The sequence below is a fragment of the Amyelois transitella genome, chromosome 9 (genome assembly GCF_032362555.1).
Source record: "Amyelois transitella isolate CPQ chromosome 9, ilAmyTran1.1, whole genome shotgun sequence".
Taxonomy (NCBI): Eukaryota; Metazoa; Arthropoda; class Insecta; order Lepidoptera; family Pyralidae; genus Amyelois; species Amyelois transitella.
Genome location: NC_083512.1, coordinates 8,232,449 through 8,252,971, shown reverse-complemented (window position 1 = coordinate 8,252,971; position 20,523 = coordinate 8,232,449). Strand labels below are relative to the sequence as shown.

At 35.4% G+C, this 20,523-nt stretch overlaps 2 protein-coding genes across 5 annotated transcripts in view; one reads left to right on the top strand and one right to left on the bottom strand.

Annotated features, from left to right (window-relative positions):
• Window positions 1-18,598, top strand: part of LOC106142856 (uncharacterized) — a 63,860-nt gene extending 45,262 nt beyond the window's left edge. For 3 of the 4 annotated variants that reach the window (XM_060945683.1, XM_060945682.1, XM_060945685.1), the window contains 6 exons: window positions 11,248-11,422; window positions 12,912-12,938; window positions 13,445-13,591; window positions 14,091-14,210; window positions 15,295-15,347; window positions 16,849-18,598. In XM_060945683.1, the coding sequence (XP_060801666.1) occupies window positions 11,248-11,422; window positions 12,912-12,938; window positions 13,445-13,591; window positions 14,091-14,210; window positions 15,295-15,347; window positions 16,849-17,494 (1,168 nt within the window). In that variant the 3' untranslated portion in view covers window positions 17,495-18,598. The remainder of the gene's footprint in view (window positions 1-11,247; window positions 11,423-12,911; window positions 12,939-13,444; window positions 13,592-14,090; window positions 14,211-15,294; window positions 15,348-16,848) is intronic. The other variant, XM_060945684.1, reaches the window with a different exon arrangement.
• LOC132902085 (uncharacterized) lies at window positions 877-2,044 on the bottom strand. The gene is made up of 2 exons (XM_060945892.1): window positions 1,912-2,044; window positions 877-1,682 (listed from the first exon to the last, which is right to left on the bottom strand). Exons 1-2 carry the CDS (start codon window positions 2,042-2,044, stop codon window positions 877-879), a joined length of 939 nt encoding a protein of 312 aa, XP_060801875.1.
• Window positions 18,599-20,523: the final 1,925 nt, after the last annotated feature.

Here is a 20,523-nt window from a genome sequence, read left to right as displayed (position 1 = left end):
GAGCGAATTGTCTGATTGTACAACTTTTAATATTTATAAACTTTTCGGATTGCTCTTTTATACGTAATTTCTTTTCATTTGGCAATTTAATTATCATATTACTCGTGTCAAAATTAAACCCCAAGAATTTACATACTGTACCAGGATTAATTTGACTTTTCTCCGAATTAATTATAAAACCTAAGGAGATCAATATGTTTTTTGTTTTATGCACGTTATAATAGCAATCACTATATGTTTTGCTTATGCAAAAAAAATCGTCAAGGTAATTGACTGACAATAAGCCCGACAAACGTAAATATCGCAAGACAGGTTTAAGCAATTTGGTAAAAACATATGGGGCTGTACATAGACCAAACGGGAGAACATTGAATTCATATAACTGATCCATCCATTTGAACCGTAACATCTTTCTATAGTCTTTATGTATGGAAATTAAAAAATAAGCATCTTTCAAGTCTAACGTTGCCATATAGTAATCATAATCTAATAGTTTTAGTGCAGTTCTATGATCTTCTAATTTAAAATGATGGGTTTCGACAAATTTATTTAATTGTTTTAAATTTAATATGAATCTATTTTCCCCATTTGGTTTGGGAACAGTAAATATAGGGGAAACAAACTGGCCACTGCTTGGTATACAAGTAGAAATGACATTAGAATAAAGCATATTTTCTATACATCGTTCTATGGCCAAAGAACCTTTTGCCGAAAAACAGGGATTATTAGGAACTTTGGCTTGTACAGGCATATCTTTAAAAGGAATTTGATAGCCTTGAATCCATGACAATATTGTGTTGTCGTCGGTTATATTAAGCCAAGCGTCATAATAAAAACGTAACCTGCCGGCGTGTACCTGTGAGTCATCCGGTGAGGCTAGTATCTCCTGGCCCTCCCGCGCTGGCTGGTGTTCCTCGCGGAGCTCGTGGCCGCACGGTGTCCCCGGTCGCGGTCGCGCTCCCTCGCGGCGCCCGCGCTCGGCCTCCGTTGAGTCGGACGCGTTGTCGAGGCTGCACCCCGCGCCCCCCGAGAGTTTAAAGCGCCCCGTTGAGGTGTAGGTTTCAATTGAGGCTTCGGAATTCTTAATTCAGAGCTAGATTTACTTATAGCTTTTGCTGTTTTCAATTGTTCACCCAAGTCAGAGCCAAACAGATATTCATCAATTTTTGTATTTTTAACAGTTTCTCTTATATCCTTATTTAATGTATTTATTATAGAATATCGGCGGGATTGTGATTCTCTAAAGTGCAAGTCACATAGGAGCCGCCCAGCATCACTGAGTGGTTTAATAATCTCAGTGTAGTTACCAACTATGGCAATATTAAGGGCCTTGCCAAGGGCGGCCAAGCAACTTGCAAGCTGGTTTTGCTTATTTTCAATAAAACACTCTTTCTTGCAGTTAATTTCATTTAAAGCGGCCTTTATTTCTGCATTTAGTTTGGGCGCTTTTAAATGCGGGCAGTTTTCAGGCGGTAAGTGACTTTTCAAAATATCGGCTTTTGTATCTTTGTCCAGGCCATTGATGAGAATATGCTTCCACCTAGGCATTATATCTTTATGTAGATTTTCGCCAAAATTAGTTTGTTTTGTGGGGTCAGAGCCTAGTAGTTGCAAAATTTCTGGATCCAATTCAGGTTCAGTATTTTCCACAACTTGTTCCGTGGCTTGGATGCTGATTTCATCTGCAATTAAACGAGTAATCCTTTTAGGATACGCGTTTTTCTTGCTTTTTTTTTTTTTTTTTTTTTTTGTAGGGTATTTTTTAAATTCTCGCACGATATACGTGGAGTCGGTATTTAGATAATCCATTTAGGATATCTAAACCGATTAACCATAGAAGGAAAAAATAAATAAATAAATTATTATCTATCTATCAATCCATATAGGATGATAGTAAATTTAGGTACATACCTGGAATTATCGGTGATAAGACTATACTTGTATTGTCCACCTCTTCTGAGTATGTATTTAAAACTTGATCAGTATTTGATGAGGACGATGATATTGATCGTCTTTCCCGTATTTTTTCCTCAAGTTTTTTCATCTTTTTCAGTAAATGATCATATATCTTTTACGTTTACCCATTTCGGACGAAGGTAATTTGAAAAAACGTAACGATAAAGAGAGAATTATGTGCGACTTCGACGACACAAAAACTCGTAATGGCGTGAGCGCACGATGCGCCGGCCGACCAGTGGGAGGGGGAGTATCTACTTTTTATTAGGTACTCTGAAAGTGTGTGACTGAGACAGCGACATCTCGTGCTGCTGCAGGTTAATATTAAGTAATCGTCTTCGGTTGAGGTCTGAAATATAATAAAAATTTCGCAAGACTTGTCAATCAATTGTTTGAAATATTTGTTACTAGAGAGTAACAAACATCAATACTGACATCCTGACATACTCAAAAACCTTCGCATTTATAATATCAGTAGGATTTTGAGATAAAAAAATAAAAAATTAATGAACCAAAATGACGTAAACTGTTCCTCGACTCGTCAAAGCAATCTGCGATAATACTTACAAACAAGTACTTAGGTATATATAGGTAATACCTAAGTACTTGTTTATAATGCAAATACCTAAGTATATTGATCTCCAAAACTGTATTGTTTTTCTAATAACATAGCAAGTTATTAACAATTGTTAGATAAAGAACCTGAAATATTATATTTGTCGGGGCGTGTCCGACCTGCTCCATTGTATGCCCCGATACTCTTGTTGTCCAAATTTCGTTGCCATAGTAACATTGAATAGCTTTTAGCATTCACTCAATACCAACTGATAAGTGCAGAAGTGCTAATAAATGTTATTATAAGATTCTTTTAAATGGACTATTGTAATGAAAATGTGTCTGACTGTGCGGATTCGTGAGTGAATTTATATTGAAAAGAGACGCTTTTACACGTACAACATTATTTAGACCATTCTGCTATTTACAATTTGATAATATTTCTACTGTAGGTAATTAGTTAGACTTCATATTTTTAACGACTGCCAAATGTTTCGAAGCGCATTTTTTATGCTTTCTGAATTTATCATTAGTCTACTAAGTAGTAAATTGAAGAAAGAAGGCTTTAAACAAAACCGTCTTTTTTATGACAATAAGTGCTTCTATGGTCTGTAGATTATTAGTGCCATTATTAAGGATCATCTAATAGAATGGAGTGTCCAGTTTTTTTTGGCAGTAATAGTATTGTCCATCATCCATTCCCCTAATTGCCGAGCTTTCCCAAAACGCCGCAAACCGACCTTTGTCACCTTACAGACCGCACGCCAACTTGATCATTAACATCTAATGGCTTAACTTTCTCTATTATGTTTTAATGTAGCTTAGCCTGTCTTAGTAGGGATTTTTCTAGATAAAATTCAACTTACTCAACAAGATTTTTTTAGTATTTGATCCTTTAGTACCTGTCTAATTTATTGTGTTTATGCGCCACCTATATATAGTGTTCATTTATCACAGTGTAGTTGTTACTTGTTCTTGTAAATTTAATAATTATTAATGTCTGCAGAATGTCGTTTTTAACTGGTAGATCAATATTATAAACGATAATTGTAAACAATCACTACAAGGCCTATTGAAATGAGAAGACAAAAACTGCGTAAACAATGATGTAGCTGTATTTATAAACAAAACTGTTAAAAAATTCAAAAGATTTAGAAACAAAACCAATACACTCCAGTACTTGACACGATTGATGCAATAGACTGACGAAATCACAGTGACTAATTAAATGTGGCAAAGATTGAGAATTTTAATTTGAGAATAATGAATGCCTGTTTACTGATAATTAATTTATGATTATAATTTTATTTAGAAAGCATCGCAACAAATTATTTTGTGCTTTCAATTTTATCTTTGATCATTTGGTTATGAATGTTTATATTCTTGCTAACCGACATTATTTTTCGATATATTTCTCCATGTAGGATGTTCCAAGTTATGGTATCATATCATTGAATAAAATCTAGAATTCTGATTTGTAAATGTTCATAAAAAGTAGCCTAGATATAACAACTTTACAGTTTCGTAATCGATAATACTGATAATTAACATTATGTCAAGTAACACATATTACCTAATCTTCTTGCTACTACATACCCCTGTAACAACATCAAAAACAACTATCATGTAACCTAGCTTCCGGTCCCAAACGCACTTTGCCACTAATTAGTGTATTTAGTACAGTCAAACACTCCCCCTTCTAGTTTATATCCGGTTACAAACTTACAAAATTATAAGTTTCTTTAACATTGTTTTCATTGAAGTTTTTTCGGTATACAAAAATTTGGGCTAGCAAACTGTCAATATTTCGGAATCTTAATCCCATCATAATGGCAACCTGCTAAACGTAATCTTTCGAGTCTTGTAACTGGCTCTGTCTATCTTGTTATAGACAAAGACGTGATATGTGTGCGTAATTTAGTATACAAGTAAATCTAAGGCACTTATTTTATTTATAGCTTTCTAACAAATTAAGCACCATTTCAACTAAGTACACTTACTCGTACGTAAGTCCCATCTGTTCGTCACGAATTGATATCTAATAAATTGCGAATTTTGATACCACAAGGACTAATTCATGCATAACAGATAATAAAACCATAAGTTCAATCCCGAGATCGCACATAAGAAGTCACTTCGAAAGTGATGACTGTATAATTTAGTGTTGGCTAAAAAAAGTTATCAAAATCTAGTGGTGATGAAGATGGAAAAATCAAAAATGATGTTGGAGAAGGAGGCGCCTGTTAAAGGCATTGTGGCCCAAGTGGTCACCATGCTCAACGGCCAAGCACAGAGGTATGTATGTTTATTTCACCTTAAAAAATAAATAATATTAATAAAAAACTAGTGTGAAAAAAACAAATTGTTTAATTTTGAGGCTGAACCTATAATTCTGGTAAACTAAATACATCACTGATATTAAGATTTAGATTAACCGTAGCACTTACATATTTAAATAAATTTAATTTACTCGAATATATACAGTGCTTACACTTAAAAATTAATAGCCAAATAAGAATATGTCTAATTAGAGAAATAAAATATAATCACACCACCACCGTTACCAAAGTAAAATTTTCACCAGACTTTTTTTCACCAAATGAGTTGTAATTACCGTTTTATTATACTGTACAGGATAGAAGTTTTAATTGCATCAACCTACTTGTAACTTTTTTCTATAATTACGTATCTATATCCCGACCCGACAGTAATAACTGGCCACTATTATGCAAATTACTTCTCAACCAATTCCGTTGGTCATAAAAGTGTTCCGTTACCGTATCCATCAAATGCTTTTAGAGACGTGCCGACTTTTCCTTATATGATAGGTACGAGTAGCGCTACTCGATCAATTTCGAGGATTACGTAAAACCCATTTGCAATGTAATAAAAAGTAACAAAGCGTGGTCTATGATTATAAGTCATCGTCTCATCGATATCTAGAGCGAATAAAATACAATTATCTGACCGACAAGGAGTAACGACTGCTTTGGCTAAAACTTAAAAAATCTTTGATCTATGGCGAAAGTTCTAGAAGAAACTTATTTTTGTGTTAAAATCAGTGAAGGCAAATTGTTTTTGCAAAGTTAAGTGAAAAGGCAAATATTTTCAAATTTAACTTTCATCTGTTGCGTTCTTTACCTACTAGGTAGCTGCTACCGACGAAAAAGGAGATTCAAAATAAAATATATTTTCAAACAATCAGCTTAAAGTTATGATCTCCATGCAAGACATAAACAAAATGCCCTTTCGTCGCAGTTGAAACAATGCATTTGCAAGTTGATTCTGCAAATTCGTTTGTTTGCAGAAAGTAAGCATTTTAAATAATAATCATTTGAAATAAATTGGATACCGGTTGTTTACGTAAGAAATTCTAAAGAAATTACGTTTTTCTATAGGTGATTATTATACAAATTGATGAATAAATATATGCTCGTTTTCACTGACCCCGGGTTACCGATTATAAAACAACTTACTATCGAGTTTTAAAAGTACGTTATATTATTTTGCTACATGTTATAAAAATAAATCTTAAGGTAGATTTAAAAGAATTTTTAATAGGTATTATTATAGCGTGATATTTTCCAAAAAGGAAAACATATAGATACCTAATTACAAACGTGAACGAATTCTTTGTTCACTGAGTTCTAATACCGATTTCGCATATTCGTAAGAAAACTTTAGTCTTGTTTGTTATTCATAACATAAAAGTCAAGGCAGTTGTGTAGGTAGGCACACATCTAGTTTTAAGCGCCCAAAAAGGTGCGTTGTCCATGCCACGTCCATGTTATTGGACTTTATCCGCCTACAGTATAAAAAAATAAATATCTGAAACGCTAAAAAAATTAACTGTCTCTTAACATTGAGATGTAGGTAGGATTCTCAATGATGAGACGAGATAATTTTTTTTACAAAATTAAAATTCGTTTTACATTAGTATTTACAAGTTTTCAAGTATTTGTTCTTTTTTTCCATATCTCATAACCTAAACTTTACCACGCGAATAATAGGATCTAAAACAAACTTGGTATCAATAAAAGGCAAACCACAGTAACTTGACTCTTATGGCATGAAAGAAGTAGGGTACGGTATCCAATCCATTCTACATATCCATACTTGCGGTTTGCTGTTGGGCCGAGGTCAGATACCATTTGTACTTGTCGCAATCGTGACAAGATTGCCTTAGAACTTATCTCCAAAACATTCACAGGATCGAACCTAGGAGCGAAGTTGAATCAATTTTTTGTCGTTTTATGGGAGTTTTTAATTTTTTTTTTATATTGGTTCTGTCTTTACACCCATTTGTGATATAAGTAAAGGACCGTTGCCATTATTTGCGTTTAAATCCACAATCTGTGTTTTTAGAATGCAGTAATTGTGATGAAAATAGTTCCTTAAAAAACCATACCTTCTCTTTTAAGCATCTGATTGAATTCCTTGGTAGACCTTTTTAATTCAAAATTTTGATTCAATCGGTGCTAATGTTGAGACCGTAAAAAGCTAGTAGGGAATAAATAAAAGGTACAAAAAGATGATGGAGCAGACTTGTAAGATGGTAAGGCACTCCTTACTGCCACTGCCCTGTCAAATTGCGTCTCGCTCCACCGCCAATGTAGTGGCAAGTAGGTACCAACCGTGACCGCAACGCCAGCAGACTGATTACTGACAAACCAAGTCGTTCATTTTTGTTGCAAACCGTGAACATTATTCTTAACACCCGACGAAAAACGCGGGGTGTGTTGAACAGACTTCTACTTAAACCAGCAATATTAGTGATCGCATCGCCAACACACTGATTGCAAGTCGTTTCCACCAAATTTACCATTAATGTTATTAATTCACTTCAATTTATTTGACCTTGCCCTAATAGCCATTAGCCCAAATAAAACCGAAACGTAACACCTGATACCGCCGATGTTTGTGATAATAATGGCAATAAATACCTACTTGCCCCCAACAAAACTGAATTCACTCCAAAGGAATGAGTGGCAAAAGAGAAATTACGACACGAAGGTCGTCAAGCATGATTTTTCTGGTAATTTTGTATTGGTCAAATTACAAGAATGTCTATTGTATCTGAATGGGCTGTTTTAAGAACAATCACCGTTTGACACTATTCGGAGTATAAATTTTCCCACTATTCTTAGATTTGTCCTTAGGTACCTTTGCGACGTACACAGTCATCAATGGCATAGTAAACGTAACTACCATAAGTCACTACTTACTATTTTGCAGTCGTAATTACAAAATTTTATCTAGCTGTTACGATTTGGAAAGGACTGTTTAAGAATTTCAAAATTCACAGCGTGATATTTGTATCTCTTACTTTATCATCAACGTCACTATCTCATAAAGAACTTAATCGAATTATTGTTAACAACACCGTGGAAATGAATCAGCTGGCGAAGAGAGGGGACGATTATTGAACGGGCACACGCATGCGCCATGCCATCGAACATCTGGACCGGCGCGGCGGCACCCGAGCGACGGCAAAACAAACAAACGCGTCGAAACATTGACAGTGACCTATAGAAATTCTTCCACTGGGCCTTTTAATAACATTCCTTCCATCCGATAAAATATATTATTTCCAAAGAAGTTATGTGGACTGTGCTACGACAGCGATTAAGTGAAAAGTCAAAAATTTGATACAGTGACAGTGCGTGTATAAATGTAAAACAAACAAAATCACGTGTAAAAGAAAGTGGTATGTTGGCGGCAACGAGCGTGACGCGCGGGTGTGACGCTGCTGACATTAGAATCGGTTGTTCTGTGTTCTCCCTTTCCGACACACCTGGCTGCCTCATTCGACATAATGCCGTTGCTAAAGTACGTGTCAACGCCCTCATGTGTATGATCTCGTTGAAGTAACATAAACTTCTCAACTATCGCATGCGTCAAAAAACCTCTAGTTGACACGCTCGGTTAACCCTAACTATAGTCGTTAAATATAGGCGGTGTAACAGTACTACGATTGGAAACAGAGTGTATCAAAAGGAAATCTGTGTGATGATTGAGATCGGTTAGGCATGAATGGGCCGGGTTGACGCCGAGATCTGATTTTTCCGGGCGGGCTGGCGCGGCGGTGGCACGCCGATAGTACAGCCCGCGCGCGAACTTCAGTTGAATTCAGTTGGCCGCGTGCGTGCGCGCTGTGAAAGTCTCTCGGGCAATATGCGTTCGGTATCGGCCACGTCCACGGCGCCAGGTGCAGCCGGTGCACACCTCACCCTGGGAGCTCGCCGTCAAAAGACCGACCTCCATGTGGCTGACACCGTCGCAGCACGCTCGTCCAGTCCCGCACCCAGTCTTCGAAGTCAAAAGGCCAAACAATATAGGTAGAAACTGCACAATATTTGGAAATCAATTGTGAAAATCTTCATATTCACTGCGAATTTAGCAGCGCGGAAAACAGTGAAATCTTGGGAAATAATCAAAGTCTCTGGAAATAGGTATTGTTCAATATCTTTTTCGCATATACGTACATGTTATCTAGTTTTATCGACTTATCGTATTGTTTAGTAATTTATTGTCACAGTCCAATGTATCTGAACATCTGTAATGTGCAATCCGAACACGACACAACCTACTTCGTTATTTTGTTTGTTTTAGTGTATGTTCTCGTATCTATATCTGTTTCCATTGTTTTGATTTTGCCACAAAGGCCGAAATTTCAACTCGGCCAAAGCAACAGCGCAAGGCCAAACGAGAGGCACTTGGATACATTATGAGCTAAACGCTGATCAAGGTGTTTCCGATAACAATAATATTACATACCTCTGTTACGTTAACAACTAAATTACCAATAATGACTTCTTTTCATCAAGCACGAATACAACGCTTTTTAACAGAAAGCGATAAATCTAGATGGCCTATTCAACTGAAAAGTCACAAATAGAACTAAAAATTTCAAAAAGCTTTTTTGGGAGTTTCTGTTTAAAATCTGAGAATTATATATAAATCCCAGCGTTCGTTAATTTAGTGCTGGTTTATTTGTGATTTGGTTCTTTAAATCTTCGGATTCAGTATTGTAAGTCAATGCAGATACAAATAGGTAAGTACTTCGCGATAAGATACGGTGCATAATAAAATGACTAGAGATTTTGCTTTGGTTCTATAATAACGAACAAAAGATCCAGACCAGACTAAAAAAAAGCACCTTTGTTTGTTTGTTTGTTATATCTTTACCTATTGCAGAAAAATTAACATAGTTAGGTACAAGAAACAGTTCACAGAAAATAAATAAATCACTTGCAATAGCGAACTTAATCCATGAAGATGCAAACAAACAAACTAAAAAATCTTATTCTAATTTATATGCTACCAAAAAGGTTTCACTCAGCTTTATGTCATGACATGGTTTTGACGCTGGTTTTCAATGGAATATTTTAGTAGGTTTAACTTTATATAGACTGCTAAATGTCAAGTTGTAGAAATGCCGCGTGTTACATCCATTTCATTGCGTTTTCTACCTTTCTACGCTTCATTGGCTGATGATTCCGTAATCGATCAGGTAGGCAGGTAAAGTGTTTTCTGCTAAAAATAGTCATTTCTATTATCCTCTCTACTTCATAATGTTTGCAACGCAAAAGTTTTAAAGTATTCATAACCACTAAATTTATCTTTATCCATCGACTTAGTGAAGCCATAGTACCTAACAATATTCAAACTAATAGGTACACCTGAATAACGACCTTTTAAATTTTTAAAAAACATTCATACATACATATGGTCACGTCAATATCCCTTGCGGGATAGACAGAGCCAACAGTCTTGAAAAAACTGAATGGCCACGTTCAGCTATTTGGCTGAATGAAAGAATTGATATTCAAATAGAGACAGGTTGCTAGCCCATCGCCTAAAAAAGAATCCCAAGTTTGTAAGCCTATCCCTTAGTCGCCTTTTACGACATCCATGGGAAAGAGATGGAGTGGTCCTATTCTTTTTTGTATTGGTGCCGGGAACCACACGGCACGCACGGTAAGTAAATTATTAATTTAAAGCTTTGTAAAATAACGCCTAGAAATAGCGAGTCGGTAGTACAATACTCAGTTGTCCTATTTCGCTAATTAGTTTGTGCAGGTGTGTCACTCGCACACGCCCCAGTGATGATAGCCGAAATAAAACCTAGTTAGCTGTAGACATAGTCGACAAGCAATAATAATTTAGCCTAGACCTTACAATCACATTACAACATATATTTTTAAAATCCAATGATTAAGACAAAGGTAGACCTGGAGTAGAGTTTTATTTACAAATACGTTTCGTTATTTAAGGTTATGTAGTATAAAACTACTTTAACAAATTATTAACAAGAAATTATTTATTGGCAATATTGTAGATCAACTGATGTTCATAATCTACTTATGGACTTGTGCCACATGTGCTTACGGGTGGACTAGTAAACTCATTAGAATATATTAAGTAAGAAGTGTGTTGTGTTCTCGTGGAGTTCTATTTAATAACTAACAAGTCCTGTACGTACGGAGCTTTGCACCATAATTTCCAAAAATCCTTCCTTGTTGAAAGCCTTCTTCTCTCTCTCTCGTCAAACGTATTCCCGATACCACAAATTTTAGTGAATTGGGTTAAGTTTTTTGGCAAAGTTTTTTAAGTCTACTTCATGTCTACACCTCTTCTTCTCTTCTGGAATATTAAATTTTCTGAACTTAGTAGGATTGTTTAGGTAAAACCCCTTATTTTATTAGCTACATAAAACAATATAAAATTTTTCAGAGCCAGTTTGCCAGTGCGCACGGCGCGGCTACTGCAGCGTTCGCGCACGCAGACGCCGTCGGAGGGTGGCGCGAGCGATGGCAGCGCGTCCCCTGCGCCCGCGCCGGAGACGCTGCTGCAAGACGTGGTCGATATCAAGACCTTGCTGTTGCAGCTTAAAAGGGTATTGCAGGAGGTCGGTAATGCATGGTGGACGCATAATTTTTTTTTCGGAGCTTTGTTGTTGAACTGTGACATATTTGTTTTGCTGCAAAACACACATCTCTGGTATTGCATTCTAAGAAATTTTGACCTTTTTGTATGGCTGTAACTGCAACACACACTTCTCTATAGCCTGCACTTTCTTTAGTTACTAGGTTTGATGAATTATTCTTTTATTTTTATTGCTATAACTATGTGTGTTTTGTAGCGACAGATAATTAACTTTGTAAGTACATATTACGATGTTAGTAGCTTTTGTTTAGATTTTAGATCACATTTGAAGAAATTAGGAAGACATCCGCTTTCTTAAAATTTCTCTAGTAGGAGAAAATTCTATGCGTTATTAATTCCATCAGAGCGCAACCAGACTATAATCGCTAAGGCAGAAAGATATTCCTTTATTAAAATATGTTATTTTTCTTAACTTAACCTTCACATTTTCTTTTTTCTGACACCGCACCGCCGCGGTACAAATTGATTAATTTTATATCTTGTTTTTGTCTTGACAGTTCAAACATTTCTAAATTTTATGATAGTCACCCAAACATACTACTTAATACACAAACAACAACTAAAATTACATTATAAGTTTGATTAATGATTACCTAAAGTTTCCAATCCCGACTACGTATTTCCTTTGAAAACTGATACTTCGATGCAATAATGCAAACAAACTTTTAATGCAATGCGCATCATTTTGCACTAGATAGGATATATTTTATTAATTTGTTTACTTGCGCATAACGAAGTGGCACGTTGATTGCGATGTCTATTGATGTGTAAGCAGTAATTAATGTAATCAATTGAAGAGGAAGTACACAAACGGTAGCGATTAGCAATTTCCCCTAGTTTAATGGTTTGCAGTTTGCGTGAATGTGGCATGCTATAACTATGGCATAGTAACAACTATCTTTTTATAGGGACGTAGTAAAATGTATAATGGAATACAAGTACTCTATTTTGATACAGATTCCAATGTAACATTTGAATAAATTATATTAGAAGTAATTTTTTCAATTAATTGTTCGTTAGAGAAGTAAATTAATTACTCAGACGAATGATTGTTTAAATCTGGCAAAGATAAACATTATAAAAATAAGCAGATACTTAGAGCACTGATCAATATTGATGACACTTATTCACCAACCTAAATGCGACAAAACAAAGATCATAAATACATAAAATAACATAGACTGCACTGCACCGGTAGGTATTCTATGTTGTAACTATGGAATGAATTAAAGTACTTAGTGATTGCTTTTTAGGAATTTTGCCATTTAATTTTGTTTTCCCTCAATAATTCTGCTTTGATGTTTACCATTTATTATTTAACAGTTTTGTTATCTATATTTTTTAATGTTACACCTGATGATTTGATATGCAAATATGTTCGTGCACATATGCTTGTTCGCGTGTTTGTAACTTGTTTTGTTTGGTTGCATCGCCTTGTTTGCTGCACGCAGCCCGGGGAGGAGCTTCATTCGATGAGTGTAAGTAAAGCATTCGATATAATATAACAGCACTAATTGAAACTGCATGTCAGTTAATTAAACCTCAATTGAAATGCATCTATGAAGAATTGATTCTTGATATGAGATAACGTGTTTGGAAAGTTACATAGATGTCCAATATAAAAGAGTATCATTTTAACCATTTTCAAGATGGTCAGACTTAAGCTGGCAATAGACTGTGATTTTTTTAAGTGCTGTATCAGTTACCTATCCTCCTTAGTAGACTCTATACTAAGGTAGTAGCTAGCGGCTGAGAAACAATGATGATGAGAGAGCGACGATGAAAATAAGCGAAAGAAAGAATCAAGGTTTGTTTCTTCCAGTCTCCAGTGTCAGTTTAGAAATACCCATCAATTTTAGTCTTATCCTTTCAACTAACAAAAAAGCAATTTCCTTGCCAACTTAGTGCTTAATTTAAGGACTTGCAATTTCCAAGGAAACATTTTTAGAGTACACTTCTTAATCTCCGATTTCTAAATCCGCAGAGCGAGACTCTCGACCCGTTGCTGGCGGCGTGCGCGGAGAGCCCCGCGCGCGGCAACGGGCGGCGCCCCCCGCACCCCGCCGCGCCCCGCGACGCGCTGCCGCCCGACGCCTGCGCAGAGATGCGCAGGCAGATACTCTATCTACAGGTTACTTTATTCTTCTTTTATGAAAGACTTGCTGTTATCCACAGCTTCGCCCGCATTTAACTTATAATCTCGCAATAGATAGACTTGTGGCTAAAAGTCTATCTACTATCTTTATGCCAAACATGAAAATTCGATCAAAGAAAAATATAGGAATACAAATCATTTATAATATTAACCATACCTTTATAATATAGTATGGAATGAAATCATTGTTTTCTATGAGAATGGATATGCATTCACACCTGGCTCATGTTTCTTCACCATCATTACATATATATACATGACACATACATAAAAATAACGTCGCGCTCCCTACATTATGAAAAGATCTGGTTTCGTCCCGATAAACGGCGGCGTGATGTTATTTATAGAAAAAAGAATAGTTAACTTATACCGAAATATTAGCAACATTTCTGTTAATAATAAAATAACGTAACACCCCATGATTACAAATACAAAAAAGATCAAATAAATAACAATTGCACCCGTTCCATTGCAGGGCCAGTTAGAGGAGCGCGACCGGCTGGTGCGCGTGCTGCAGCAGCAGATGCTGCGCATGGCCGAGCACCACGAGCCGCGCGCCGACGACACCTGCAACGTGGCCACGCAGACTGACCGGGTGAACATACCTTCTTTACTTTCACTCTCATACTGTACGCGTCAATCGGCAAGGTGCCCGGATTAAATGCGTGATGCGCATAAAAGGCACAGGTTTGAACCCCACATTCGGTCATGAACCAATGACTAATTTCGAAGTTATGATCATAAGTTCGAATACTAACCGGTTCTCTTATGGTGAGGGAAAACATCGTGAGAAAACCTGGCAACTACATTCAGGCAATTGGATGTGTAACCATGATCGATTCAATACGGTTTAGGTTCCCCTGCAAAGGTGGCAAAGGTAGGTCAGATGAGTTACGCTTCGTGTATAAACCAGACTCACCCAATCTAATATCCATGGTCAAAGGCATAACCCGGGGTCTTCTAACCATTCCATCGACAAAATGGACTCCTGCTTTCTGTTGACGAATGACTCAAAAGAATCGACAAATGTAAAGTCCTGGCGCGCAAAATCCCGATGATAAACAAATATGACATCACCTAATTTGTGGGGAAAAACGACTGTCAAAGTACAATTATAGGCTCCTTTACTTTTTCTACTTCCGACTAAGCGGCGTTGTAAGTTTGACGCATTAGGTGACCATAGCTCCTCTTACGACGGCAACGAGGTCATGCAGGATGACCTTCTTTACTAATAAACTATTTACTATTTTTACCCTATAGAAAAATTATAAGTTTCACGTGTCGTGTGTCGTGAATGATGAACCCCCAAATCTTGGAAAATCTAAAGCGGTGAATTAAAAAGTTCAAAGAGCTTTGAGTGAAAATTACTTTACGGGTCTTAAATAACTGACCGTCACAGAATTAAAATTATTATTCAGATTTCTTTGCTCCCTATATTTTTTATCAGCATTATAACCGAATATCACTACCCCGTAAGACACAACAGTAGGTGGGCTAAAATAACCATAGAAAACCTCCAGGGATATAGAACGATAAAAACGTCTTATTCGTATATATAACGCATCCAGGCAATGTTAAATACTCTCTTCATTTTAATTAATTAATATCTTAACAAGATATTTACAAAATCTAAAATTATATAGGTTCTTCTACTGAAATTATTTTATATTTCATTCCAGTTGCGGCCGCCGAGCACAGCGCTATCGAGTTCTGAAAATTCCGGATTAGTGAGGTAACGCCGCTTTATCTTGATTGCGGATCTAACTTCCCCGCACAACACAAACAAAACAATACACTTTTCTATAAATTTATTTTCATTTTAAAAGCATTTGAGGTCGACGTTATTTATTTTATTAATATTTACTTATTTCTATTTATTTATGTTTCTATTTATTTATTTTTCTTATCACGCAGATTCACTATGTAGGTACCTACATTTATGTTTACACAATATGTCATTTATTTATTTTTATTGTTGTTTTAGGTTTATCGTCGCCTCGTTGCACTCATTAAAATCCATTTTGAGAACATTACAATCATCTATCACTATCTTATACGTCACCCCTATTTACCCTTCATATTATTTATCATGTTGCACTTCAGTAATGAGGAATGCAATCGTCAAAGGTCAATGTCTAGCCAATGACCTACATAGCCAAAAATGGATCATCACATTCAAAGATTACATGAATAAAAAGATGACTTTTGCCCCTACCTCTATGTGCAGGGTTTCGCTCATTTTGTCCCCTTTTTTCACAGGCATTCTTTATTAGTTCACATTTATTCCCTGTAAATAATTCATCGTCAACCAATTCTCATTTTTCCCATTGTTTCTTAAATATCATTTTTTTTGTAATTTCCACACATGCTGCTTTAAATTCGTTTCGGATTTGGATGAAATATTGATAATTGATCGTGCGGCAGTTTCCACCTCCTGCGCGGTCGTCCGTCGGATCAGGTAGCGTGGCTTGACTGGTTGCTCGCTATATGCCTCTTGTGTTCCGTCAATGTGTTGTGCTTACTGCATCTCCTCTATAACACAACGGATGACGCGTTTCTTGTCTCTGATAGGGATATCGAAGAGTACTGTTACAAATACAAGAGCGATGCATGAAGATCCTTTAGTACCAAAATCGTTTTGAGAGTACGCCAATCGTGCCTGAGTAATGCTTATTTTTTTTTATATAAATTATATTATTTGAAGGTTCAGAATCTGGTGCTACTTTAATGATTTAGATAAGAGGCATGAGTTTTACTAGAATTACACTATTGGCACTACCTAGGCAAATAGATAACAATTGGCTTCTAACATTATAATTTTTGGAGATAGACTGTGTTGTTTGATAGTAGTCTTTAAAATGGTTCTGTAAATAGAAATCAAATATTTTTGTAAATATTTTTATTTTGAAACTTGACTCTGTGTTACACGCTGCCATGTCAGAACTTAAAGGTGAGGAAATAACAATAACCTAAGCTACGACTTATCAAGGCTTTTTATCACAATATTATAAATAACTTTCATTTATCCGCTTTACTTCTTTAGACTTTCAAAGTAATTAAGAATTATAATAATTATTAGGTAGTTTTTGATTATTAGTACCGAATATGACTGTAGTTGATAACATTATGAAAATTATATGAGAACAAAATGAAGGAATCAACCGTTGGGCACATAAATCATAGAAAAGCTAAATTGTTCAACATAAATACTTAAATTGCTTTCTTATCCGCAGTTGGAATGAACAAGCAAGCGTGAGGAAGCTGCCGGCATACAGTGAAGCACAAAAGACTAAGAGACCTGTTACCAACGGGACTGTGAAATGTCAGTGCGGTGTTAGAAAAGTGAATGGACTCGCTAACGGAGACGACAACGGACAGACAGACAAACGGACTGACGTGCATCTCAGGGTTAACAGTCGCGTCGGTTCTAAATATCTACAAGCTTTGGCCAATAACTCTGACAATCGGAGGTACATCAAACGCGATTCTTCAGTAGGGGAGAAGAGTGAAAGGAAGACTTTATACTCGAGCAGATCTCGGTCAATAGAAAACTTCCATAATTCCAACTACCAGTTTTATTCTAACGAACCGGTCAAACACTCGGTTATAGAGGAGAATTCGCTTATGAAGCATCAATCGTACGGTGATTTATACAACGGCAGAATCAGCAGTAAGGAAAGCGTTAACGGAAACAGACACAGTCCCAGTCTAACTGGACAGTCCACGGATACTGATTACAGTTCTGACGGTGGATACAAATCACTCCCGTCATCAATCAACTGCAATGGATACTCGCCCAAAAAGGTGAGCGGTATCCCTAGAAGATCAATTGAACAAAAGTTTCTGAACGCAAAACCAGTAAAAACTAGCGCTATTTGAATGCTATAAGCGAATTCTAGCTAACATGACCGATTGAACGTTTCGTTATAAATCACACGGATTTGTAGTAACGCTGGCAAAGTCGACATCATTTGATTGACGCCATTTTGACGCTGAACTGTTGGTAAAAGTATTCGAAGCTTTACAAAACGTTGAAACTAGTCTAAAATCGAAGAGTTTCTAATCCAGAGTTACAACACGGCTTTATTGCGCCTAAATGTGATAATGCAAGCAGACTTATAAGACAGTGATGTTTGTATATATTTGCTTTTGTATGTTATCAACTTATAAATCCTTTAGGGTTTGCTGAATGTAGTGATAGATTAAGAGAATTCAAAAAGAGAATATTCTAACATTTGTTCCAAATGAATTCTCTTGACCAATCACAAGCATTTGAAGGCACGTGATGTTTGGGTCCGAAGCGAAGCTAGCAACGCTTGTTCGCATTTACTTTCCACTGCGAGGCTAATTATTATGTTAGTTAAGCTATGTTTATTGGATGCCAAATTATACGAGGTAATCTTATCAGTCCAATGTTAATCGTAAAATTACAAATTGCACACGTGAGAAGGAGAGTCATGACCTATCTTAACAAGTATCCGAGGTTAACTTTAATAGGTACGTAAGTCTCTGGGCATATCAAGAGGATTGTAGATAGGTGCTGCTGTGCTGGTTATTGTTTGAATACTAGTCCTTAAAAATATGCATTTGTATGAAACAAATACTTTATAATCCAATCTTTTAAAAATTAATTTTAAACAAAACGTACTTTATCATAAAATTGGACAATTATTTGAACTAGCTTTGTGTGACAAAATTCTGACTCATCTTCTCATGTATCATATCGTCGTTTGACATGAAATGTAAATTTCATTTACTTTACGCAAATTTCCTATGAGTATAAAAGCTAATACATCTTTGACCTCCTGTATAGAACAGTTAGCGGGTTATTTAACCAGGATCTAATTTTGTAGATTTAATTTACAAATTTATATACAGGCGATAAAATGTTATCTTAGATTTTCTATGGTAGACAAACTAGTAGATAAAGCTGTAATATGTGATAAGAGTGGCTGTAAGACCTTATAATTTTAAACATTATATCTTCCAGTGGCGTAGCGTGAGTGTCGGTTGCCCGGGGCGGAAGACAATTTTGCCGCCCTCTTATTTAGGTATTTTAATTTGATGTACAGTATACATTACATACATTCATTATAGAGAACTTTTCGACGATAACAGTCATCATTATTTTGCATTATACAGGTTAGATTTTAAATAAATAAGCTTGTCTAAGTTTTACAATCACATCACATTTATTAATACAAAAATTCTTTTACTTTAACCAATTTGATACATGGATATAACTTAGTTACCTATCACTTAAGCTTATTTTATTTAATCTTGTCTATCGTCCAGGTGTACGACGATAGACAAGATTAAATAAAATCAATTTTTAATTATAACTAGAACGATACTATAATTTTATATTAACGAGTTTTTGTTAGAATTAAAAACAAAACTTCCGTCTTCAATAAAAAAAATATATGTCTACTTTTTTTAAGAGCAAACTTTATTATTTGTTGTAAAATTTTGCCGCCCCCTAAAAGTGCCGCCCGGGGCGGGCCGCCCCTGCCGCCCCCACTACGCTACGCCACTGATATCTTCCTTAATATCCATCAAGTATCACATGTATTTAAATTGTTATCAGTTGTCAATTTAATCCTCAAAATTGTATTAAAATTTATTTGCTTTTATCAAGTTATATGTTTACATTGTAAATTCAAAAAGGTATCATATAGGGAATTACAAAATATTTAATGTAAGAATTTTTGTTAGATTACATACCAAGTGTCATGTAAGCATTTGTAAAATGAGTGTTAAATGTAATTTTAAATTAATAAATCATCAAACTATCTTCCACGAAGCCTAATTAAGTATCCTATATTGATACCTAGACTTTATTAATACCTTTAATCATACTTCAATTTATGTACTTATAGCTACCTTATCTGTTTTTTATGTTGCGCTTTCCTACGTTAGTTACGTAAGTCTAAGCCCATTAGCTTAGTAAATTTATATTAATTTAAAAATTGAAGTTGTTTCAATAAATATTTTAATTTTGATGTGTTGTTTTTTTAACTACCATGTAAATTTAGCATTGAAATAGGCTATTTTACACCATGTAAAAAAAATATAAAAATGCACGTATCTTATAGATTTTGTAAAAAATAAAAGAAAAACATCGATCATTATTCATAAAAGTGCAATATGGATTTTATAATTCAATTTAAAAAATCCTCTTTTTTAATCTGTTCTTCAAAAGTCGAAAACGCTATCCGCCATGTTGGGTACTGACGTGACGTCATACTTTTAGTAAACAAATATCAAATCGAAAACATATTGATGATGTCAGGCTCTGTTTATTTTGAAATTTTAAAATTTCTATCACGTTTTTGGGTTTTTACTCTTTAATAATTTAATAGAATCATGGAAGACGGTTTTGTGAAAGCAGACAATATAAATCTACCGAAGATTAATACGTTGATGGTGGCGAAATTTTTTGCGTCCAATCCCGATTTCTGTTCTGCTGAGTTAAGAAATGTTAAAACAGCGATGTAAGTATTTATTGTATTAAACATTCTCTTACAATACACAATTATAATAGGTAAATTATTACACAACCAATCCAACATAACCTATTTTTTGTTATCAGGTGCGGAAGGGAATCATACGTGTTTCTCATTTTAATATCACTTGGCAGTGGAATCCACAATTTTTCTGGTGTTTTTATACTTGTATTCTTGCATTCAGGAACAAGACACCAACAATATGTATTGTAATTCATTATTACAAAAATCTTTTTACTTTAGTCTTACGTAGAGCCGTATTGTTTACTAAAAGTATGACGTCACGAGTCAAAACAGCATGGCGGATGGCGTTTTCGCGCGAAAATACAAAATCATAAATAATAAATCGTTTTTAGAGCACTTTTCGGCTTCAAAAAATTTTAATAAAAATTCTATAGGTAT